The sequence below is a fragment of the Staurois parvus genome, unplaced genomic scaffold, assembly GCF_062004578.1.
Source record: "Staurois parvus isolate SC_StPar_1 unplaced genomic scaffold, SC_StPar_1.0 ptg000365l, whole genome shotgun sequence".
In the NCBI taxonomy this organism is placed as follows: Eukaryota; Metazoa; Chordata; class Amphibia; order Anura; family Ranidae; genus Staurois; species Staurois parvus.
Window position 1 is genome coordinate 3,677,567 of NW_028318161.1, and position 26,639 is coordinate 3,704,205.

The window sequence follows — 26,639 nt, forward strand, 5'->3', positions numbered from 1 at the left end:
CACAGAGGTGGCTCATGAGCGAACACGCCCAAGTGTCCTCAGAACAAGCAGCTTACTCTGGGGGCACTCAACAGGGGGAAGGACCCAGGAGCTCTGGCAGGATATCTGAGAAGAGCAGAATTAGGGCTGCTCTGTTCAAAACCATTTCCCAGAGCAAGTAAGTGTTTTTTTTTTTGTTTTTTTTAATAACCTTTTAGTATCACTTTAAACGGGAAACCCAAGTCAGCATTCATAGCACTCACTTAAACTGGAATAATAGGCATGAATTTAAACTAGGTTCATACATATGCAGCTCAGGGAACAATTGATATTTGCACGGGTTTCCAGACCCACAGACACTCTCTCATCCACTGCTTCCTTCAGAAGGACGGTCTGTCATTCCAGATGTTCCCCACAAAGGCGCACCAGTTTATTGTTCCACCTTGTCTCGGAAGTATAAACGGATTATCATCCAGGCTTATGATCTCATGGATCAGGTTGCACCCTTTCCTGTCTACCAGGTGGCTGTTCAGGCCACGCATGATGCCAGCTTCAAGCGTAAAGTCCTTCAGGTGGCTTTTTGACCTGTAATCAGACCTTACTTGCTGCTATTTTTAGTGGGCCTGTTAGTAGTTGAGGGGTAGGCAACAGCAAACAAATGTATTTATTTTTTTTTTTTTAGTTTGTGGGACTATTGGTATTGCTTTTGTATTGCTTTTGCTACAAAACTGAGATATGCTGGTAGTAGGAGGGGTTTATCCTGGGGTGGCCTACATTTTTTCATTTGTCAGTGTTTAATCTAACTGCTGTACAAACCAGTCTCTCACTCGACTTCAAGCACAGGATTTTATGGTAAATACAAAAATCTTGTTTTGCAAGTTGGATATAGCAATAGGCGAATAGACCAGTTAAGCTGACCATATATGGCTTGAATCTCGGCTGATTCAGCAGGGACTGACCAAGATTCAAACCATATAAGGGCAGGCTGAATGGACCGCAGTTGATTGATCATTCAATTTGGGTACAACCAGCCTGTTGCATTTTACATGTGATTATTGCTAGCAACTATTATAGCCGTTAGCAGTAATCACTGCGTTTGCCTGGCGGGAATGGACCCCTTTCCCTGTTGGAGGAGAAAATTTTCTCTACCTTTCACCGGTTTTCCTTGTCTTCAATCCACAATTTTATCAAGATCTGACTGCTTATTGCCTTATGGCTCACCAGCAGTTTCCATATCAGTTAACTGAATTTACAGGTTGGGAACCATGTCAGGACACCTTAATACTGGGGTCATCATGTAACATTTGCTTTGGACACTGGATCCTGCGTTTGGTGCTCACCTTGATATGTGGTACAATGAGTGAGTTGGGCATGGACTATAGCTCTGGACCTATATTGCATCCTGCAATAGCACCAAGCCCCTTAAGATCTCTTTGGAGATATGTGCACTGTTACTAGTAAAGAATGATAGGGTCTTCGTTGTACCTTAATTCAAGATCTGTGTAGCCAGGAACTGGTATTTATTTCATTTACAGGTTGTAGAATACTGCACTGTATCCTTTTATCCTACAAGACACATGCAGTGCTAGGCATACAAGCAGTTTTGTGGGCACAGGTTATGGGGTAAGTAATTTATGTGCTCCAGCCCCTAATTCAAGCTTCCTCACAGAAGCAGAACATGTGGGGCCCTTCTGACTAAAGCAGACTTTACTTCCACTATGTCTGATCTACACCAGAGGCTACCCAAAAAAAATATTGTTACTTCTGTTGGCAACGATAATTAATTTACTGTAAAGAAAATTATAAGTGACAAGCTTGGGAAAAAAATGCAAAAACTAAACACAGATATACATATGCCCCCAAAAAAGCCTCACATCTAAAAATCCTCCATTTTGACGCATTGCACTTTTCTGTCATCCCCAGAGTGTTATTAATTTAGATTTCTAAAAGGACCACACTTCCTATAACTTTATGGAAGCTGAGCAAACACTAAAAAACAGCATTTTTGTTAGGCCTTGCTTTGGCTTATTTTCAGCTATGTTATGTTGGGGGTCAGGATCACCAGCCAGCCATATTGGGCAAAGCAAACAAGCTGTTTATCATTTCAAAATAAAGATTATCTTCACCAAATCCTTTCATAATGCTCAAGGTCTGTTGGAGGATGTTTAGTGCCAGTAAAAGCCTGACCAATTTTGCTGGCAACACTTGCCTTCATTAGAGATGATGAAGCCTAGTGTTATTGGCAAAACCATTAGGCAGACCACTATATTGAGATGTGCCACTCTCTCTTATTTGAAGTATGGAGAGCTTGGGAGTAAAATCTCATTACAGTAATACATCAGTGTGTTTCCATTGCTTAACTCACCACATCTTTTGGTGCTATATCATTAGACCTTGAGCCATCATGTACCAGGGTGTCTCAGAGACTTTTCAAAGAAAAAAAAACTCTTGATCCAATTCCTTGACCATAAGCCCAAACACTAATGTCCTCACTCTCCCCAGCAGGTGACACCACAGGCTTCTTCCTTGACCCTGTACTGCTCAGTATATCTAAATCTAATCCTCATATCATTATAAATATTACTTCCTCTTCAGCACAACATTTGTGTATCACTGCTACCATGGGCACGCTTTGGTTGCATCGCCATGAGCATTTCCCTCAGTTCCTAGTTTCTCCACTCCAGGTCACAGGAACTATACTCCTCATGATGCATGGAAGCTAAAAACTTTTTTTTTTTTTTTTCTTTACACAGTCCTCTCTGGCATACAACCCTAGACTTGACCCTGTGTCCTGATATGTCCTTCTTCTCTGTATCAAGGTTATGGATTGCTGTGTCACCTTCTTTACTAGCTGAGCAATCTTCTAATCTTGCATCCTTAAGAGAATTGACCTTGGTGCCAGTCTAATTCTATGACCTAGTGCTAAGAAAGAATGCATCGCCTCTCTCCTCAGAACCTCTTTTGTCAGCCTCCACTTGTAGTTGTGAATACATCTGCATTTGTCTCTTCATCTCACCAACTGCATTCAGTTATTTGACTGCTCTACAGACACTTGCTTAGCGATATCCCAGCATCTCTAATACCCGATATTCGTTGGTCAAGCACATTCTAACCTTCAGGTTGGGTGCCCTTCCTTCTCGGAAAAACATACTTCCCCCCCAATACTCTGCTATAATCTATCACCTGAGGTAGTTCTCACCTACTGTATTAGGAGAACACTATCCTAGCAAGTGTTCCCATGCCTCACCCCCCAACTTCTTCATGTTGGACTCACAAAACACCTAGCCCTTTCTATCTGTCAAGTCTTTGTTAGATCGTGTGTATCTTCTTCATACCACTTAGGCTTCTCACTCCCTATGCACCACCTTTAGCAAGATGTTGCCTTTCTTAGTCATCTTTGTGATTTTCTGGGGCCTTCTTCAGGTGCTCATATCTAACTGGAGCCTCACAGAGTGGGTGAGGTTATATGGGGGGTGGTTCCCAGCAAAGCTTTTGCCAATGTCCAATCACCTGAAAGTAGGCACATGTAACCATGATTTGAGAATAAGCTCCCATGTTCTGTACTGTACTTAAAGATCTAGAATTTAAAATACAATTGGGATTTGACATACCTGTAAAATAGCATATTTTTATTCCCATCCTCAGTTATAAACGCATAAAGACAGTATGGAGAAAATTGTATCCAGGGAATTGATCCAACAATATACAGTATGTTTGAAGGAATATTACCCCTGAGACACAAAATTGCTTACAGTTGCTCATGTGTGTTTCCTTCAGAACTGCTGTATTTTGTGAAAGGATGAACTTGACAGTCACATTGTGTGTGTGGAGTTTTTTTATATAATTTACTGTGCAACTTTCCATACGGGTTTTCATTTGTTACAAGTTTACAATCCTCACAGATGTAAAGGATTTGGCAATTGTTTTTGCAGCTGTGTAAGCAAGGGAGAACAAGCATTCATATTCCACTGTTATGAATTTGTTAACAGAGATGCTGAAATTGCTTGCTGCTTTAATAAATGTGTTAGACATTTGTAAGAACTTGCTATGCAAAATGTTTTCCTAATAAAAATCTTCTTCCAATAATAGGTTTGCTAATTGATTTATCGAGTTATGACTTGGCATTTTATCTTGCTGGCATTCCGCCACTGGTTGGAGCTCTGGTTCTCCTGTCTGTTCCTCTTATCCATGAGAGAGACCTAAAGAAGGCAGAACAAGTGGAATCTGGAAAGGAGAAGACACAGGACAATGTGGTGAATGGAGAACTCCTGCCAGGAAACCCTGTGACAGATGCTCAAGTTTAGACCTACAGGACACTGTCCTATGCATATGACATTTTGTAGAAACATGCAGGCAGTTGGGCCCAAGACATGAGATGAAGATGAGAGTGCTGTTATACTGCACTCATTAAGTCTGATTACCTGGAAATGGTTTGTAGTAAACTGCTCATATTTTAGGGGACCAATTAGTACATATAACAAAATATTCTCCTAAAATAGATGCACATTTAGGTTTCCACACAGCTACCTGAGGAAGCAACATATAAGTGACAGAAAATGAATCTCTATAAAGCCACTTCTGTCTTTATTTGACCAAATTAACAAACAACCAATACACTGTTTGGTATGTATATTAATATAGAAATTTTTAATTTCAGCTCTAAGCTACGCCTCTGTGTGAATGACCAAATTGTGTGGTTTGTTTCAACATTCCTTAGGTAATTCTTTTATTTAGCTATATACATCACAGTTTTTGTTTTCTGTAGCTAGACACGTTGAAGGTAGCAGATGACTCTGTTGCACTTGTGTCTGCTGTCAGATGCAGTGTTAACATTTGCACTATGTGATTTTGCTAATTAGTCTTGCGCTTTATGTAGATGAGTACACACAGTCTCCAAAGTGTGACATCAGGCTATGCAGATCTAGCACTACTTCAAAGATATATTGCAACTACTTTTAAACAAGGTTCCCACTGTACTTAAGCAATTTGTTTCAGAACCCATCCCGCTACTATAGAAGGTTTCTTTTTTTTTTTTTTTTCCCCCATCCCAGAAGGTGAGGATCAGGATTTCGTTTGCAGGTGAAACAGTTTACAACTTAGTCATACAATACTCATTTTAGCACTATTGCATTGACATAGACAAATGTATTCTGGACATATACTACCCTGTTTTAGTTACTGATCCTGTTAATCTGAGAATTGTTACAACTATGTGGGTATTATAGAAGTTAAGGTCCAAGTGCTAAACTTTAGGGTTAGAGTCCAAGGTTAAATTGGGGATTCAAAAACATTTCTTTAAATGCCTTACTGTTTCATTTAAATGGCTTAGGGCTCCAGCGGTGTACCAAATTTCCCATCAGCAAGCTTAACGAATTTGCTACCAAAGAAATTGTATTTTTTGCACAGAAAAATACTTAAAACCCCCATTCTCCTTAGAATTCATCAAGAGTATCTCTGAAACTCTTTAAGAAGTCCTCCACGCCACAAATGCTTGCAACAGATTCATATACCTGAGCACAGAATAGTCTCTCTAAAATCCCAGGGTCAGCATTGCTTCCTGTTCAGCCACTGCACCTGTCAGATAGACAGGCATGGTGACCAAGGATGTTGGGGTGAGTGGATCCTGATGTTCAATCTGAGACTAGTTTACCAACTGGGCCCCCTCCCTTGCAATAGCTAACAGTGGGCAGATTCCATAGCTACTATTCAGCCCAATAGTGGCTATGTAATCCACCCACTGCTTATCACAAGGGAGGTGGCCCACTCTCCAAATTCAGTCCCATGTCATTAGTTGCTGAGACACTGGTGCCCTGCAAACTAGCAACCAATGAAGCAAACACAGATAACACTTGCCAGTCTATTCCTAAACTTTTGAGTTGGTCTTCTATATATTCATTTGTTATGTATGAAATAGTTTTTTTAATATGTTGCTGCCAAGGTGACAAGTTAAAGTGATGCAAATATAAACTACACATCAGTACTGTTGCTGAAAATGGTGTAATGATTTCATGAATTTGGCATAGGTCAGGCCCTTTAAAGTGAGCATACAGGTCTACAGCCACCCAGATTACTTTTACTACTAGACCAGGAGCCTGCCAAACAAAGAAACAACAAGCTCATGATAGCTGCTGCACTTGTGGGATTGTTTGACTGGAAGGAATTTGAGCAGATCCCATTGGACACACAAGGTCCTTAATAGGTAAAACTGTGAAAAGAAAAAAAAAACTGTAGCTGCCGATTTTTACCACTTGCCCTCTTGAGGATTCCCCATACCCCCCCCCCCCCCCCCTTCCTGATCAGGCCATTTTTTGTGATAGGGCACTGCGTTACTTTAACTGGCAATTGCGCGGTTTGGGTCACTGCACCCAAATGAAATTTATGGCCTTTTCTCCCTACAAATAGAGCTTTCTTTCAGTAGTATTTGATCACCTCTGTGATTTTTTTTTTTTTTTTTTTGTGCTATAAACAAAAAAATTTTTTTTTTTACTTTTTCCTATAAAACATATCCAGTAAAAAAAATCAAATTTCATCATAAATTTAGGACAAAATATTCTGCTACATGGCTTTGCTATAAAAAAAAAAAAAAATCCCAATCCATGTAAATAATTGGTTTACATGAAAGTTATAGCGTGTACAAATGGCGGTGTGTGTATATATACTGGAATTTATTTTTATTTTTTTTACTAGTAATGGCGGCGAGCAGCGACTTATTGTGGGACTGCGGCGGGTATTCTGACACTGGAGGGAACGTACTTGGTGTCACTGACATCCCCAATGACACCAATACAGTGATTAGTGCTAATAAAGAGCATTTACACTGTACTAATGGCAATGGGCAGGAAGGGGTTAACATCTGGGTGAATAAAGGGTTCATTGTGTGCTTTACTATGAGGCTGTGTCTGTGTTTTCCACTGTAAGCACACTACTTTGTATGGCTCTGCTGTACAAAGCAGTGTGCTGGAGCCGACGGGAGAGAACTGTAATCACCACCTGGGACCCGGTGATTGACAGCCGAGGCCGTGAATGTCGGCATGGGTAGAGCTTGCACGCACCCCCTACCCGGAACTGCAAAATCACGTATATATACACGTGATTTTGCGCACCTTGATCAAGTATTTCTGCTATAGGGTGGTGGGAAAGCAGTTAAAAAAAAAAACAGTCCCTCATCTGTCCTTTGATCCCATGGTGTCCTCCCTACAGCCCCTTTCACCAGCCCTCCTGTCCTCCCAGTGCCAGCATCTTCAGTGTGGGCACCTGGCTGTGACAGTTTGTGGTCTCACAGCCGGGTGCCCACTGTGCATGCCCAAGTAGCGCTGCTCTTTCTGAATGGTCCCGTAGTCTTCTGGGACCTGTTGTGTGTCCCAGAAGACTATGGGGAGGGACAACAACTTCTGCTTCCGATCACATAGGCAATCGCATCAGAAGTGGAAGCATGTACCTGTCAATTTTGGGAACCCATTTCCCAAAGGTGCCAATCCTTAACAGAGAGTGGGTGATCAGTCCTTAAAGCACAGCTCCACCCAAAAGGGGACATTCTTCTTTAACTAGTTAAGATAAAGAGTGCTGCTGTTCTCCAATTGTTTGAGCAGTGGTATATTTCCAGTGGTCCCAGTGCTGAGTCACAGCTAGAAGAGTAAACAAGAATATTGCTGACTGGAGAGCAATGACTGTTACTATGCCACTGTATGTCAGAAAGCTGGAGATAGCAGGTTAAAGATACAAACTGCCAATCTCTGTGGGATAACAGGGCCCTGACTGGATTAAGACTTTTGTGTAAGTGTTGGAGCCCTGTTCAATTAAACACAGCAGTAAGGCATTTAAATAAGTATGTTTTTTGCACACTCGGTTGAATTTTTGTTTTTTTATATACAGTAATCTTCAAACACAAAGTCTGGGTTCCTCAGTTTCTAACATTTTAAGGTGCAGATAAATTTCTACAACAAGCAAAATTGAATCATCAACACGTGCATCTTTTCGATTTTTTGTTAGTGTATGTAGTGCTCACCTCCAAAGGGCCCGCTGAAAATAACTCCAATCTCTCTTACTTGTTCAGAGCCTTCCTGGCCCAGACACCAGCTTCAGCCACACTGACAAACACAGGCTCAGCCTAGGTGCTGCCACTTTGTAGCTCTATTGAAGTAAAATAACAGGATGAGGGTGCAGGATACTCCAAGAATGTCAAGAAATATGAGTGGACAGACTGTTAAGCACAAATCAGTTAGCAGTAGCCTTTGCTGGAGGGAAAGGGCATAGCCAGCTAATCTGAGACCATGTATGAACAGTCTCCGTTCTTGCAGCAAAATCTGGCATTCAACCCCCAAAGCACATGGACATTACGAGTAAGAGCTTTGCCTCAGACTCCGCGTGTACAAGGACAGCTGTTGCCACCCAGCTTCCATGCAACGATCTTTGGTGATAAAGGGGTCCTTCTCCAGCCCAGCTCCCTAAGGTGGTGTCCTCCAGAAAATGTCTTGCAATCCAGGTTTTTCCAGACCCTCAGCCAAACACATGGTGATGCTTGGGGAAACGTGGCCAGTCCTAAAAAATAAATTGCTCCTCCACTAAGTATAGGAAAGCCCAAAACTAAAATTAACCTGTCTGGGGCAGGGCAGGACACTACACTACACTACACTACACATGGGTATCTAGTAATTCAATTATATACAGCTCTGCACAAAGATGATCAGATATGGTCTGCTGAGTCAACAGAAGATGATAAATCTGGGTTGTATCAGTGAGCAGAGTGTACCACAAGCCCACAGAGGAGATTGAAGGGTTTTTTTGCATAACCAAAAATATTCTTACATCAAAATCTGTCCAGTATCACAAATATGCATGTGATAATCTAAGTACATTCATTAAAGCAAAACTACAGTTAAAATGAAGGCCCTACCTGCAATATTTCATCAATTAATTTTTTTTCAATGATAAACCTCACCATGTTTCTTTTTTAAAGAAAATGCCTTAATTCAGTATTACACCGAAAAACAAAAATGTATTATATATTGCAGCTTACCAATCCTTAGATGAGCTGCCTGCAATATTTTTTTCATATAATAGCAGCTGACCATTGTAAGTACCCCTGTCAATGGTAAATAGCTTATCTCAACCCTGTAACTGCTACTTTGTCTAGACCGCTTGGTCTGAAAGGAAATTAAAAAATTTCAGAGTACCTGGCTGGATCACCAGGTAAAAATAAAAGCAAAAAGGCCTAAAAAAAAGAAAATAATGCAGCCACCACATCTAGTTGAGTTTTATACAGCTTTAACAAGCGAGCTGCTGGGGAAATAAAAGCTCAATCCCTGTAGGGTCTACCACTCAATATCATTACAATAAGGGCTCTCTCTCCCTCAGTGAGACCTCAAGGGGAAATAGTTTCCAGATCTTTGACTATACAATCCCTCGGTGATCTAGGTAAAAAATCTAACACTTATTCACATCAACATGCATATATAATAATAAAAAATCCAGTATGATGCATATGTTACATAAACTATAACACACTACACACTGCCAGGTTTGTATACAGTTGTGTTCAAAATAATAGCAGTCAGACATCACTAACCTGATCAATCACTGTTTTGGTAGAAATGATATTTCTACAGGGCAAATAATTTACTAGCAGGTGTAGTAGAGTAATAGAAATCCAACAGACCCAACAGTCATGACATGCATGCTGCTGATTCTGTGTAATTAAATCACTAATTGAAAGGGCCATGTTCAAAATAATAGCAGTGTGGAGTTCTATGAGTGAGGTCATTCATTCTTTGAAAAACAGGTGTCAATTATTGCCCTTATTTAAGGAAGGAAGGCAGCAAATGTTGTACATGCTGGTTACAGTGCATTTCTCTCTGAAATTCTGAGGAAAATGGGTCGTTCCAGACATTGTTCAGAAGAACAGCGTACCTTGATTAAACAGTTGATTGGAGAGGGGAAAACATATAAAGAAGTGCAGAAAATGATAGGCTGCTCAGCTAAAATGATCGCAAATGCTTTAAAATGGCAACCAAAACTTGAAAGACGTGGAAGAAAGCGAAAAACTACCATTCAAATGGATAGAAGAATAGCCAAAATGGCAAGGACTCAGCCAACAATCAGCTCCAGGAAGATCAAAGAAGGTCTAAAGTTACCTGTGAGTACTGTTACAATTAGAAGATGCCTATGTGAAGCCAAGCTATCTGCAAGAAGCCCCCACAAAGTCCCCCTGTTGAAAAAAAGACGTGCTGAAGAGGTTACAATTTGCCAAAGAGCACATTGACTGGCCTAAAGAGAAATGGCACAACATTTTGTGGATTGATGAAAGTAAGATGGTTCTTTTTGGGTCTAGTGGCCGAAGACAGTTTGTCGGACGACCCCCAAACACTGAATTCAAGCCACAGTACACTGTGAAGACAGTGAAGCATGGGTGCGCAAGCATCATGATATGGGGATGTTTCTCATACTACGGTGTTGGGCCTATTTATTGCATACCAGGGATCATGAATCAGTTTGAATACATCAGAATACTTGAAACAGTCATGCTGCCTTATGCTGAAGAGGAAATGCCCTTGAAATGGGTGTTCCATCAAGACAACGACCCCAAACACACCAGTAAACGTGCAACATCTTGGTTCCAGACCAACAAGATTGACGTTATGGAGTGGCCAGCCCAATCCCCGGATCTTAATCCAATAGAATGCTTGTGGGGTGACATCAAAAATGCAGTTTCTGAGGCAAAACCAAGAAATAGAGAAGAACTGTGGAATGTAGTCCAATCATCCTGGGCTGGAATACCTGTTCACAGCTGCCAGAAGTTGGTTGACTCCATGCAACACAGATGTACAGCAGTTCTCAGAAACAGTGCTTATACAACTAAATATTAAGTGATTCAAAGGAAAGCGAAATCTTCAAACATTTTTCAGTTTATATAGTGAATGCTTGAGTTTGTAAAGAATACAAACACTGCTATTTTTTTGAACAGTCTAATATTCACTTTTCTTCAGTTTTTTTAGAGGAACAACACAAATTTGATATATTTTTCTTCATGTTTTGATTTGGAATAGAATGTGTAGTGTTCCTAATGCATTTGTGTGTATGGAAATAAAAGCTATTAGAAGGATTTTGAGCTTTATTCACTTTTTTCAACACACTGCTATTATTTTGAACACAACTGTGTCTGTTTAGTAATCCTAAAAGTTTTTGGTGGGTGCAAACTGGTATTAAAAATTGTCTTTTTGTATCCACAGCATAATGGATAATGCTCAAATTGAGATGTGTGCTGCCTGATCAGTTTGCATTCCTCAGGCTTTTACTATGATATGCAGGATACTGTGCATTTGCTCGGCATACCTGTAGTGCCTACAGTTAGCCTGGCTAACACATCCCCCACCCAACTCTGCTTGGCTTGACAGCAGCTCTTAGCAGGAGCCCCCCTCTCAACACCATATCTGCACATTACATAGTAAGTCTGGTTGACAAAAGACACAAGTCCATCTAGCTCAACCAATGAAACGGAAGACATTTTTTTTTTTTTTAAATATACAATCCTATACCCACAGTTGATATTGTTACTGAGCAGCATAGGGGGAAGTATGCTACTATTCAAAGAGAATAGAGGGGCAGGACTATGTTCACTTAAAGGATGGGCTATGAGAGCCCATGTGGTCACATGACTGCTGCATAAGAGCTGATTCACACATGGGCTGTGTAGATTGAAGCTCAGGTTTCACAGCTAATGATACAATAGTTGTTCATCGGTTCAGGACAGGATTAGCTCAGGATCCTATCCTGTTCATATATATGTGGTTTAGAAATGGTTCCCATAGAAGTCAATAGCGTGTAATCCATACATAAACCAGACCGCAATGCTCAGAAATCGTACAGGACTCAAACTGCCAAGAATGTTTTTTCACATCTGATGTGGTTCAAACCACATATGTGACCTGGCACTAAAAGTGAAAAAAAAAAAAAAAAAGCAGCACACTTTTTAAGAAACTCTTAAGAGGAAAAAAAACAATATTGCTAATTTTCACATAAGACTTCACATATACTTTAAACTGGCCCTGTCACCACACAGTCACTTTTAGTAAACAGGCCACCTGTAAAATTAGAAATTACCTTTCTGGCAGCCTGTGTATTGCAAAGACGCAGCTTCTGTGCTCCCCAGCTGTTGCATACATTCTGCACTTGCAGGTGTGTAGAGTACTACCCTCCCCCACCAGCTGCAGTGGTTCCTGGGGTATATATATTATAGTTAGTGAGTATATTAATATGTCTCTTACAGATGGTGCTTTGGGTAATGAGCCTGTGGTGACAGGGCCACTTAAAGTGGTTAACAAGTTTGATTTAAAGCAAAGATTTAAGTTGCAAGTCATGCTTAAGAGAAAATTTCTCAAGGTGCCTGCTATTTGTATCATAGCCAGACAAAATCTACCTCTGTGCACCCCTCTGATATTGTATTTACTAGGAACTTGGCTTTTAAACTAAAAAGGAAGGTCCCAGGCTTGTCCAACTACCATTTTCTGGTCCAATAGGAACACTGGAGAGCCAACAATGGGCACAAAACAGGGTACAAAGGGGTGGAAGGCTAGAAGTCAGGACATTTCAGACACTAGTAATGTGTGGTTTAAGTCAGAAAGATACACAGCATTGCACATTCCTCCATAACAAAGGTATCACTGAACAATGAGTGTATGTCTACAATTAGCAACAGGGGCTGGCTCTGGTCAATATCCTAACTGTGAATTCTGAACTTCTGGCTTGTAGCATAACCTGAAGTTAAGTGTTATTTTGACCTATAAAACACACAGCTGTTTTTGGGCTATTGGACCCTTTTCCATTGCAAGTGATACATTACTTAGAGTGTATATAACTAGAATAGCCAAAGCAACTTAGGGAGCGTCAATCCATGATACTCATTAATTAGAATCATATGTTCAATACCTTGTAGTGATGATAGACAAATAGGCTGAAACAGCTGTATGCAGGTACAAATGATAGACTATCGGTGGCTGCACTGTTGGCCTCCAACCAGGCCATGAAGGGATGATTCGTAGAACTACACCCCCATGCTAAAATGGCTATTACACCATTTTGCTTTTTGGATTTGTGTTGAAAGTTATATGTACAGACTTGATTAGGAAGGCATCCAGCTCTAATCTGCCTTAAAAAGTTGTTTGCTAATCAGAATTACCATAAAACATACTATATTCCACAAAAATTGCAGCAGAAAGGACACAATACCATTAATAAACTACATGTGAATTCCCTACATAAACCTACACCCACTTTTAACATTGTGTACCAGTCAAAGAGAATTTCAGAAATAAGCATTTAGGAAAGGCTGGCTTTCCTGCCAGTCTTTATAAAATTAGAGCCCTTTTTAATTTTTGGCAGTTTTAATGCTTAGAATTGCACTTTAGTATCTTTTTTGATAGGCATATTCTGTCAGTCATTGCAAACACAATGGTAGTGTGAGTAGCGCAAAGTGAGAGAGTTTTGAATTTGCACTTATTTTGATACGAAATTCAGCGACATTTATAGTAAGGATATGTGGTTTTTGTTTATTTGTATCTCATTAATTTCCCAAGTTTCAGGCACCTATAGACTACATTGATTTGATCTTTTAGGTTACACCTACACCAGTATTTTTGAAAATTGCATTTAAAGCACTTATTCCCTTTGCACAATTTCAAAGCCTAAATAATTTGCAATGGAAAATTGATACTTAATACAGTATAAGGAAAAAAACACTTATCTCTGCAGCTTCGGAAAGCCATTATCTTTTTAATTGATTTTACCATTCCATGATATCTTCTGCTTCCTCCTCCAAAGTTTTACTACAAATCATCTGTTGAAATGAGCATCAGGAGTAAAGAGTGCCTATAACTACATCTTTTCAGATTATTTTGCATGGAAAGTAAAAACACATTCACTTGGAAAGAAGGCCATACGTTATGAACTGGTCCCCTCAGATCTAGTAGGAGAAATTGACAAACATGGATATGCAAATTGTTTTGCTATTTTACTATGAAGAACATTATTGGATTAGAATACCCATAGACATGAGAAGGTTGTAGGTAGATCTGACCAACACTGGAAAACAACAGTTGTGACATACTGTATATGCTTGTTTTAACCAAGTTTGCAAATGTATTTATTGAGCAGGTGCCTTTGATGCTGGCCTTTGCTTAGGCGAACAGTACCTGACTATAGTCCAGAGACATGAGTTTTTAATGGTCAATTCACAGAAGGTTACTGTCCACAGATACACATGCAGTTGTGGATTTAATGGTAATACAGGTCTGGCAGTGATCATCTCATGTCGCTGGGTACACTGAGATTGAGGACTTCAGCTATTCTTTTGGACAACCTGATGGTTGTCACCAGAGTGGATCTACACCAAAAATGACTTTTCATGTCTTGTCTAGGAGTGAGAAGCACTTACATCAGATTTCATTGTGAGAACATGGATTTCCAGAAAAGTAAACAAGGAATGCCTTTCATGCAGTCTGTAGAAGCTGCTCACTATCTAAGAAGCTATGACAATCATAGATGGACACCTAACTTTAGATGAGATAAGATGGCTGCCTATCCAGTGTAAACCAATGAATTCAATGGAGTTTCACCAGAACTTTAAAATTATTGTTGAATGGCCCCAGGGGACAAAATGCATGGGGCACATGGGCCTGTTCTATACAGATGCATCTTTCTGTCTGTTTGGTTGTCTGTCAGCTCCAGCCCAGACTGAAGCCCAATTTATGGGTGTTTCCATTGGGTATTTACAGTATGGAAATGTATTCAATGCTCCCTCTCCAGTCTCATTAGTTCTCGAATATTGAATATCTGTATTTTGTGTGCTCCTACCCTCATGCCAGCCAACGGCCAGACATGAATTAGACAGTTGCCACCTGGCTGTAGTTGCTCTCACAGTAGCCAGCCACTCGGGTGAGATTCTGGTAAGGGACAGTGCTTTGTGCAGCTGTCAGACAAGGAACAGAGATACTGGGTGGTAGATAAGGGTGGACCCCTGAGAGCAGTTTACCAATGGAGTAAAACAACAATAGAGACTGGAGTGCAGGTGAGACTGCAAAGAAGCTGGGAAGGAGAAACAGGACATCAAAGGAAAATGATTTGCAAAGCAGAGGGAGAGCAGGGTACAATGTGAATGGAGGTGGAGAGCGGAGATATCGGGAGGTGGAGGATAGAAAAGACAGTGAGCAAGAGTACACTGAAGCTAGAATGGAATGGGTCTGACCAGGGGGTGCCATCTATCATGACAACTCAGCAGCCATATAACAGATTAGAACAGAGCTAAGTGTAACAATGCACTTGGTTCCCTGGAGTATTCAACAGCAATTTTACTCTTAATTTTTTTTCTTAACATCAATATTAAATGAGCATTGCAGAACTGTGTATACAATGTTGTGTGAAAGTAATTTAGCCTGGGCTCAAAAAAGGATAATTCATTCCAGGAGGTGGCTGTCCAAAACACCACCAGTTTTTCTAATACTAAGAATATTCTGGATTGCATTTTTCCTAGTACAACCAATAGGGCTTTATAGTCAGTGTGCTGAACTCAATTGTGTATTTGGTTTGCAATTATTAAATGATGGACCATAGGCAAGGCATATAACCCTTTTGTAACGGACTACAGCTCCTAACAGAAAACACTCTAAAAGTCAAGGGTTTATTATCTCTTCAATTTCTAAATAAATACAGCTGTATATTCTGCAGTAGGGACCATTTCCAGTGAAAATGTAGTCTGCTTATGTTTAATATGAGCTAAGAGATGTGTGTCAGATGAATGTCACATTTCTGTATTAATCTATAGGTCTGACCTACATAAGGTTCATATATTCATCAAGTTGATAAAACCATGTTATGGAGGATGTTATAGGATACTACATAGCAAAAAGGTCTTGGAAGTGACTTTTGTTGAAGATTTATGTCTAGAGTATGTTTACCTGTGACACACTAACAGTATAAATGGTTAACTCTGAAGATTGTAGTTCCGGGGTTAACATAATTACATAGTTTTCCTATGATCTTCAATGCCATCTAATGGCCATAATGCCGGTTTTCCCACATGAGAACCATTTGACCTGTGGAAGAAAAAGCCAGAGAGTTTCATTTTACCCCTTTCACACAAAACAAAATGTATATACCAGTTTCATAAGACTAATAGCATTGCATTTGTTTTATGAACAGACCCCTTAGTATTACACCTAACAGCAAACCTTTATTATATTGCGGCTTACCAAACGTTAGATGTGATAACTGCATTAGTTTCCTTTTTTTTTTTTAAAGTGGGTCTAAAGACTCAAGGTTTTTGACCTTCATGCATTCTATGCATGAAGGTAAAATACCTTCTGTGTGTAGTAGCCCCCCAAACACTTACCTGAGCCCCATCCTGATCCAGCGATGTCCAAGAGAGCCTCAGTTCTCCAGAGTCTCTCACTCCTGCTTGACTGAGGCAGCAGTGGAAGCCAATGGATCAGCTGTTGTAAATCACAGGCAGTGAGCCAATCAGGAGAGGAAGGGGCAGGGCCAAGCTGCGGCTCTGTGTGTGAATGGACACATAGAGCTGCGGCTCGGGAATATGCCTGCTTGGGTGCCCCAAAGCAAGCTACTTCCTGTGGGGGCACCCAACAGGAGGGAGGGACTAGGAGTGCCAGTGGAAGAACTGATTTTTATTGAAGAAAAAAAAAAAGACTTTAGTATCATGTTAAGATTTCCTTCTATTTTATCTGGTGATCCAGTAAGCAAGTATGTTTTGCAACAGAACAAGCTCTCTTGCAGTTTCAGGGGTGAAACAAACGCTTTAATACTGACGGGGGTGCTTAAAATGATCAGTGTTTTTTTTATTCATGTAAATCCTATATCCCAAAAGAAAAAAAAAACTGAACTGCTTGCATAAATACAGTGTGAGTTGGAATTTGTTTAATGTATTTAAATCTGCTAATACATCTAACACTCCCCTCGCCCCAGACTAGCAATGCTATTGTCCAAAGGTGCCCCCTTTGCTCATTCATCAAGAGTAGGAGCACTGTAATACAGGAGGTGTGTTACCAGCCAGATCAACAGGAGAAAACAGAGGTAAAAAGCCTAAAGAAGAAACAAATGTAGCCACCACATCTAATGACTGGTAAGCTGCAATATATTCTATTTTTGGTTTTGGGCTTAATGCCACTTTAACTTCAAATAACGAATGCACAGCCACTGAAGTCCTTACAATACAGTCCTTGCCAATATGTAGGTATATTGAGATCGACTTCCTCTGTAATACCCTCCTTTGGAGCGCAATGCTGGCACTTTCCCTGAAAACTGTGTGGCATTGTACATGTTTTATGAGTACATGCAGAGTGCATTCAAGATCATCTGGAACACAATATATAGTCTAAGACCAATATGTAGGCATAATAGGACTCTCTAAGGCTGTAGACCAAATGTCATCACCTACAGCAACCAGTCATGCTTTATCTTTACTTTTTAACTTGCACTATAGAATAATCCTTGCTGGTTGCTCTGATGACACCACCATTGTCCTTTGCTGCAGTTTTTATTGGAAAGCCTTATAGTCTGCTTTGACTAGCTACATTTTATAGAAGCCTGACTTCAGCACATTGTTTTATCTTCTATTTCCCTCAAATAAAGAGTGCCTTCCCACTATTATTTCATAAAGAATGCTGCTAGCTGGATTTTATAGCTATAATGTCCAAATTGGCCATGTGAGTAGAAAAGTGCCATTTTATCGTTGGTAACAACCTTAAAAGTTGTGTGTTTTTATAGCAATTTTTCTCTGTGAAACGTTCCCCTATTTTGACACCATGCCTTAATTATACCCTTCATATGAGCCAGTAATGTGTACTGTGCACTATTATGCTTTTAGTTATTTTAGTGTGAGAAACCATACCGTCTTCATTTTCCACCTCTTTAGATTCCTACTTTTTGTGAATGCTGTCAATCTCTAGTATTTTTGCTACTTTGTAACTCCCCAGGTTTACAGTCTTTCTAGATGTCCTAAAACCAAAGCGGTTTCCCTGAAAAATGTATATCTAATGAAGGTTTATACTATAATTGGTTTTTTCAAGTGCAAACCAGGAAGGAAAAAAAAGGTCATATTTCAATTTTGCTATTAGGGTTTGTTGATTTTATGAAAAGTGTTTTTTTCCTTTTTCTTTAATTGCAACTCTTTATAGAACTGGATATGTTAGTATTGTGATGAAACATATTTGGGCCATTAAATCCCAACTCTGCGCCAAAGCTTTTTTTCGGTTTTGATTAGAATGGAGAAAGTTTATAACTTTTGTCAGAATTTTTATTGCTGTCTGATCCAACTGGGAAATTGTTTATACCAGAGACAACAAAAGAGGTCCTAAGTGTAATGGAGTTCATGGGGACAGAAAGGCACATAGAACTTTTAGCCTTGACCAACTCTACAGCAACAACAAAAATTGTAATTTTGTTTGTTACAGCCTGTTCCCTGTCATCAGGAAAGTAAGTGTTCCGCAGTGAGAACAATACAGTAACAGTTTTGGCTGCAGTTGGTCTTTAACCCATGTACCAATTTTAAATTGATAGTTTGCCTTTTCATTTGCTTTCTTAGATATGTGCAAATATTTTATAAAAATATACACTGTAAAAGATGATGAATGATAATTTTACTGAATCCAAGCAGTAGTATTATGACAATGAACAATACAATAACATTGTGTTGAACTGGCAAGAATTTCTTAGACTGGACACATGTAATAATGTCAATGAATTTGCTTGATAGAAAATAAATGTTATTTTCAAGTTGTATGCAGTCTTGGCCCACCTTCACTCAGCTGGAAAATGTCAGTTTGCCTCTAGCCAAAACGATGTTCACTTTCTTGTTTTAAACCACTCTTGAAAACAGCTTTCTGATTGCTTAATATGAAACTAAACTTTCTTATCCTTTACAGCTGAAGACATTGCCATCTTAGTCTCTGATCACATGCAGCAACATGGCAACTACAGATCTAAATAGTTTTGAGATGAACCATTGAAAGTTTGGCTGAGACCTGAAATACCTAAACTGCATCTATGACCGTTATCATCAGGGGCATGCCAATTTTACTTTTAGTGCATGACCCCCAATCCCGAATCTACATTCAGTGATTTAAAATTGGCAAACTGATGAAAGTTAATAGTCAAATGGTGGGTATGAATAATTGGAAGATGTGAAAGAAGATCTCATATACTATAAAGAATACCATTTCAGCAACTTTGCTTGCGGTGTTCAGTAAAAAAATATTGCAACACATTAAAAAGGTCTCAACAAACTATTAATGTTGCATGGATATCTGTAGGTTCATCATCATTTGTGTCTTGCATTTTGCTTGTGAAATGGCAGACTTGCTTTACTTACTGTGTAGTCAACAACAAAATATTTGGTTTCCTTGTGATTTCCCCAATGCAGCAAGAATGAGCAAATGTAGGTTAGTATGGGATTCCAATAAACACCTGCAAGATTTTTACCAAATCTCAGTGTTTTCGAAAGTTTAGGCTTGAAAGTTTTTAATTGCGTTTCATGAATTTTGTAGATCAAGACCATTGTGTTTTTTTGTTTTGTTTTGTTTTTTATATAACTATCTGTCCTGCCAAGGTGTCGAGTAAGGGCCTATCTAGTGCAGACATTTACCTTACAGAAACTATGAGTAAAACAGAGCAATGCAATAGAACCACAGCAACTTTCTTACTAATCATTAAAGTGTTACTAAACCCACAACAGTAAAATCAGTCTGTATATGCAGTAAAACATGCTTGTTATACTCACTGTGGAACCTAAGGGGGTAATCCTCTGCATTGTGTAAAAAGGCTGTTTGATCCTTTCTTCTCTGTTCCTCCCCTTTTTCAAGCGACTACCACTTGTCTCCAGTTGGAACCATAGGCAAGCACATGCTCAGTTTGGTGTATATTGCTAGAGAGGTTTTTTTTTTTCCTTGGGAGAGTGCATGTGACCAGCACTGTCCAGACAGAGTTCAGGAGATTTTCATCATCCTAGAGCAGAGAGAACACTCCTCCTACAAGCTTTAGCTACTGCTGGGCAGGAGACAAATAGAAATCACAAGACTGCTCTAACTGCTGATGAGAAAAGGTATTTAGCAGTTTATATTTACTGAAATAATTGCATTTCCATGTTCTGTGTATTGTGGGAGATCAGATATCGTGGATGCATTGTCCTGGGTTTAGTAACACTTTAAATTGTATAACTTTAAGGATTACTATGATTTTTATGGTCATCCAGTCTACCCGATTTCAGGTTTACATGTGCCTTTAGTTCCACTTCTAACATACAGGCACCCGAGTTTAATTTTTAACTTGCTATGTTCAAAATATTGTGGAATCATGTGTAGCTGTCATTATGAAAGGTAAGTTATGATAGTAAGGGATGGTGATGGCAATTAATTTTTTACTTTTATAGGAGGTTTATAATGCTTACTCAGATGATCCATAGTCACAATTAATTTTCTGTACTATGGCAGATCTCATTAGATCTAATATTGTCCCCCCTCCCCCCATCACTACCAATTACTGACCAACAAAAAGGGTTTTTTTTGTGAGGAGGGGAGAGGTTCAACTTAGTAAAGCCAACATTTGTAACCAGTCTTTCAGTTACCTGGATTTAATATACAAGAGCTGCCACAATTTACAGCACAATAGAACCATTTTTTCACACGACTGTACAGAACATTCTATAAAAAGGAGATTACCACAGAGTTTCACTACTTTAGAGAATAACTAAGGAGTTGCATAACATAAATGACACTGCCAGATTTCAAAGTAGCAATCCCTATTATATATATTGTATATAGAAAAATACACTAAACAACAAAGCTAAAAAAGTATGTTTTATGGTGTCATGGTCTGTGCTCTCCATGTGTATTCCCTAAAAGTTGTTTAATAAAACCTTATTCTTTAAAAAAAAAAAAAAAAAAACTTACTAAATGTCAGCAACAGTTTAGCACTTATGTATTAAGCAGTCTAACAGTCTTTGTTCATTCTGTTGTACACCTGGTAAAATGTTTAACATATAACCGTTTACCATGCTCAAAGAGAATGTTTAAAATAAAAGGGATACATCTGTAGCAGTTATTGAATACCTACAATCTTACATCATCATCCACAATATTTTGACCACATTTGCTGATATATTATTGCTGGTGTATATTATTGTATATAGTGAGGCCAAAATTCTCACGCATACAGTAAATACATAGGATTGAACTTAAATAAAAAGGGATTCTAAATTATCATTTATAGCCTGGTGGAATTAAAAACATTTTATTACATATAAAGCCACCATGCACATTTAAATATCACTGCACTATTGGTCAGGAAAGAATACACATTCGATCAGTTTCTAGTTAAAACTAGAGTTACTCAGACTCATGAAAAACAGTTAAAGTTCCTCATTCTGTGCATTAAAACCAGCAAATTGAGAAAATGACATCTACTCCAATAAATCTTAAACTGGCATTAGAAAAGCACTACGTTGAGAACTAAGGACACAATACAAATTACTAATATTCCCAGCAGTCAGCCATACTAACCATCAAAGAGAACCTTGTAAACCTTTGTTTCTAATGTAAAACAAATTTCTTGATAAAAATGGCAAAATTAATTTAGAAGCTGTATTCCATGTTAAAAGTGCCTCTGCATGCAGTCATATGCCATTCTACTGTATATGGAATCTTTGTAACAATGTTATGCAAACAGCTTTACTACCACTTTAATAAACATTTGGTCACTTGTAGAACAGCTTAGTAATGTTAAGTCTGTTTTTACATTTGTACCTATAGGTAAGCCTATAATAATGCTAACCTGTAGGTACTGTAAATATCCCCTAACTGTGCACCATTTAGGAGATATTTACCTGTGTAGCGCACTGGCGCATTCGCGGGAGTCACTTTTTTACGGCACTAAGCTCTGAAGGAACGGCCGGACATGCCGTTCCTTCAGAGCTGTGCTCCGTAAAAAAGTGACTCCCATGCATGCGTGGGAGCGACATAATCGCGACTCCACCATTCAAGTCAACGGAGCCCACGAACCCGGAAGAGGGACCAAGTGAAGATGGATGCCCTGTCAGCGGTGACAGGAGGGCTTTGTTTTAAAGGTAAGTTTCACATGGGATGCATACTAGCACTCTATGACATTGCCTTGCAGGGGAAAACGTTTTTTGGAGAGTGTACTGCCGCTTCAATAGTGGCTCTGTGATGGATCAGACAAGGTTAGCTCGGTGGGATAACTTGGTTAAACTCCCACCACTGGTCTTTTGATATCCTTTTAAATCTGCATCATTTGCAGATGATTTAGTAATGCTCACATGGAAATAGCATCCGCAGATTCTACATAGCAATGAGTAAAATTGAAGGTTTGGTTATAATTCATACTTTCAGATTTCGTATTAGGTAAAAGGGCAATACAGATCATAGATGCTATTTTGCACAAAAGTAGATTTACCATTTTAAGAGAAGCTACATCTGCTGAATTAACCAATTTCTTGCTTATGATCTTGAGTAAATACAGCATGCTTGATGAATGATCAAATTATATCTTGAATGTTTCACTACCATTTTAGTAAGGTTCTTTATTATGTATAGTATAAACCACATTTCAACCTGTAAGTCTTAATTGGGAAGCCAGAATCTGTTCTTGGTGTCTCACATTGCAGGTTTTGTCATACGTTGTATTGGAGACTGTTATTCCATAGCTCTGGATCTCCAAAATCTACAGACATTTAAACCCCAATAGATATAATAACAGTCATTAGATTAGTGATCTTTTGTTATAGTATATGCTAAATTCTAACCAAAACAGTTCAGTATCTCAAACTCCAGTTTTGCTTTAAAAAGGCCTCATTTTAGATACAAAAAAGTAATGAATGGTGTATAACATTTGAGGATTAATTTATTAATGTCATTGCAAGAACGTTTTGGTTTTAGCTTAAAACTCAGTTTCTTGAGGTACAGCAATGCAAAGGTTGTGTTCTATTAAAAAGGAGCATTAGATTACATAATTACCAGTATTCAATTATTGCAGTAGCTACCATAGATCTCTAAAATCTGTAGTATAGTTTGCTTTACAAATTAGTGTGTGTAGGGGAAAAAAAAGACCATGTATCAATTATGGATTTCACATTGAGGTCTTTCTGGAACTATCTAACCTTGAAGAACACCATCTGTTGAAACTGAATATTCTAGAGAAGAGAGGAAAAAAACCCAATTGCATTACTTTTAGGTTTCCTAAAAAAGGACTGCAAGATGACTTCATTTTTTTTTTCTGGAAGCATATTTCCTGCTGCCTAATATATCATGTGTTTGATGTCTTTACTGATTAAAGGTGTAATTTAACAGGAAGCTTTGTATATAATAGCTTTAACTAGTCACAGTGAAACTGCTTTATTCTCTGTATGTGGACTATTTAGCAATTGTCTGCATTTTCATAAGTGACAAAGCACTGTTTTTTATGTAATAAAAATTTAATTAAGACTAGAGTGTAAATTTGGGTTTTTGTACATCAAATCCTAGCTTAAGTCACGTATTCATAAACCCTGGGGAAAAAGAAAAGGCGATAACTGGTTGTTTTGGCTGCTGTGGGCAGTTTTTGTAAAACTAAGAGCAGCACTAGGAATCAATACACGATCAATTTAAACCTTTGTAAAAAAAAAAAAAAAAATCATGAAAAACACATAAAAATGTCCATGCAAAGAATAGTCCCACAAAACTCATTCCATTTGAAATCCCTTTTTCTCCAAAGGAAATCCAATCCATAAATGTAAAAGTGCCAAATGTGATTTCTGCCTCTTTAGTGCCAAGCGATGGCCAAATTATAATAAGGACTCCACCACAATACGAAACGGCCTCTTACCAGACCAGATGGACCATAAGATTATAAATGGCCATAGTGCGCTCAGCATATTTGTTGTATGAACCCAGCACCACCACAACACATCAATGACCGCAATAGCAGATGACATCAGTGGATAAAAGACAAAAGTGCATCCATGGTGAAAGCCGTTCAAAGACTTCTTTATTAAAAATTAAATTCCCATCCACATGGAAAAATACACAAATAAAAGGCTTTCCTTACATAAAAGCAGTGTGGCATGCTGATGGCTCCGGCATGTAGAACGCCAAGTTCAGCTAGCAATCGCACAAACCAACGTAACTATGATGATGTCACATCCAAGCCATGTCTGACATGTTTTGTCTTCTGCAAGGGATTCAACTGTCTTTCATACATCAGCCTGTTATATATTGTATACTGTAGATACAATATATTTCCAATCTCCTCCATCCAGAAAGGATTTTAAAGTGAATGTCAGGACAAACTTAAAAATAATGTTAAAATAATGTATGTATGTATTCAACACACACGGTACATCACTGCAATACACATTTCACCAAGTTTTATCCTTTTAAAGACCCTACAATTACAGAGAAATACATGTTGAACTGTCAGAAAATAACTCCACATCCAAGTCCTGTTGTGGACTGACAACAGTATTTTGTAGACCAAGTCATTTCATTCTAGCCCAGTTGTGTTTTGCTAAACTATTCATACCCCCACTTTTCAACATTATAATTATTCTGTAGTCCAATTTAAAACTTAGGAGGGCTAATTAGACTCCTTGAGATAAACACAGATAAGTACCAAAAATCTGTTGATCATGTCAGAAATTCAGAGCGGTCCTGTACATGCTTTTTAACTGTTAAATATGCCATCGAAAGCAAAGAAGGTAAGTTCATTGTGAAGACCAAGCATATTCTGGCACGTTTTGTTTACAAGATTAAAATCAGTATTTTTTGCTAGAAAATTACTTATAACTCCCAAACATATATAGATTTTTTTTTTTTTAGCAAAGACCCTAGAGAATGAAATGGCAAGCGTTACATGGTATTTGCACAGCAGTGTTTCAAACGCAATTTTTTCAGAAAAAATGCACTTCAATGAATTAAAAAACAAAATATACACCCAAATGTTTTTGTAAAATATGAAAGAGGATGTTACAGTGAGTAAATAGATACCAAACATGCCCCACTTTAAAATTGTGCACGCTCGTGGAATGGTGACATACTACGGTACCTAAAAATCTCAATAGGTGAGACTAAAAATTTTTACAGATTGCCTGTTTTTAGAGTTAGAGGAGATCTAGCACTAGAATTATTGCTTTTGCTCTAAGGTTCGATATCTCACCGCTTACATTTGCGTGTGCCACTTGCGCGTGCATTCACTTCTGTGCGTGAGCACGGAGGGATGGGGGCACTTTAATAAAATTAATTTAAAAAAAAAAGTTAAATTTTTTGCCTTACAAAAGCACAACTAAATAACATTTATATCCAAAATACAACCATTTCCCTACAATCTTGCAATCCCACCTCCACCACCCCCCCCCCCCCCACACACACACACACCTCTAATAATTTACCCTGGTCCATATAGCTCTTCTCTTTCCAACTTTCCATTCTATAATTCTATATCTATGATCTTTTCTCCTCGATCCTCACTTCCAACTCTTCCCTTTCCTTATGATTCTTCCTTTTCCTCCAGCCTTTTTCCCTTCTCCTTATTCATGCGATTACCTCTCAGATCATTCCCTTTATGCGCCTACTTCAAATCAGATCCCTGGGCCTCCCATTACTTCAATATATTTTCCAGATGCCTTGAAGTCATACCATCTTCCCCAATCCTTTCTAAATTTGATCATATTACCTTTGTCTATATGGTATAGTTCCTCCATCCTATTTATGTATTCCGCCCTGTCTAAGCAGTCCCTCATTGTTGTGGGCTCCTGTGACAGCCAAAATTTTGGAATAAGCCCTTTAGCTGTGCTGATTAGGTCGTACAATATACTGTTTTTATACTGCTTCACTGATGCTTCTGTCCTATAAAAACAAACACACCTACGGATCCTTCTGTATAGTTGTCCCCAATATCGCTTGTATGATTTGGATTACATCTTGCCAAAACCCCTGTATTTTTGGACACTCCCACCATAAATGTGCCATTGTTCCCTTAATTCCACATCCCCTCCAACATAACAGTGAGACTTCTGCTCGCTGTTTATGTACAACACTCGGTGTCAGATACCACCTCGTTAAACATCTATAATTAATTTCAACCGTGTTCATATTAATCGACCCATGTGATAATTTAAAGATTTTACTTTTCTGTGATTCACTCATTTTTGTTCCCTTTCCCATTTCTCTAAAAACAGTGGAGGACCCGTCCCCCATTTCAACAAGAATCTTTTATAGCCCAGAAGTAGCATGCCTTGGCACAATCCTGGAACCCGGCTTCTTTTCAAATGGGACCTCAGTGGTTGGGGCAACTTCGCAACAAAATGTTTTAACTGACAAGATCTCAATTCATCTGACGCAAATAACTCTCTTTTACTCATTAAGTCTTGAAAAGTACCCAATTTCCCTTTAACTACTATATCCCACAAACGTGCATCTACATCTTTAAACCATTTCCCAGAAAGGTTATCTTTCCCCGGCGGGAATAAATCAGTACCCACCAGGGTAATCCACAGTGAATTGTACTTCCAGTCCATTTGCTTGTGCATTCTATCCCAAACTCTTAATACTTCCTGTGTCAGTGTACTACTAGTCTCATCTATAGTGCAACACTCTCGTGGTATCCAAATCTTC

General features: G+C 38.8%; 1 protein-coding gene and 1 long non-coding RNA gene across 2 annotated transcripts in view; one reads left to right on the forward strand and one right to left on the reverse strand.

Annotated features, from left to right (window-relative positions):
* Positions 1–18,760, forward strand: part of SLC16A2 (solute carrier family 16 member 2) — a 342,141-nt gene extending 323,381 nt beyond the window's left edge. The window contains exon 6 of the mRNA XM_089685204.1: positions 4,069–18,760. Within this exon, the coding sequence (XP_089541330.1) occupies positions 4,069–4,283 (215 nt within the window). The 3' untranslated portion in view covers positions 4,284–18,760. The remainder of the gene's footprint in view (positions 1–4,068) is intronic.
* Positions 3,620–26,639, reverse strand: part of LOC149456280 (uncharacterized) — a 70,863-nt gene continuing 47,843 nt past the window's right edge. The window contains exons 2-3 of the long non-coding RNA XR_016313909.1: positions 7,985–8,109; positions 3,620–4,203 (exon numbers count right to left, since the gene is read on the reverse strand). This is a non-coding gene — a long non-coding RNA (uncharacterized LOC149456280). The remainder of the gene's footprint in view (positions 4,204–7,984; positions 8,110–26,639) is intronic.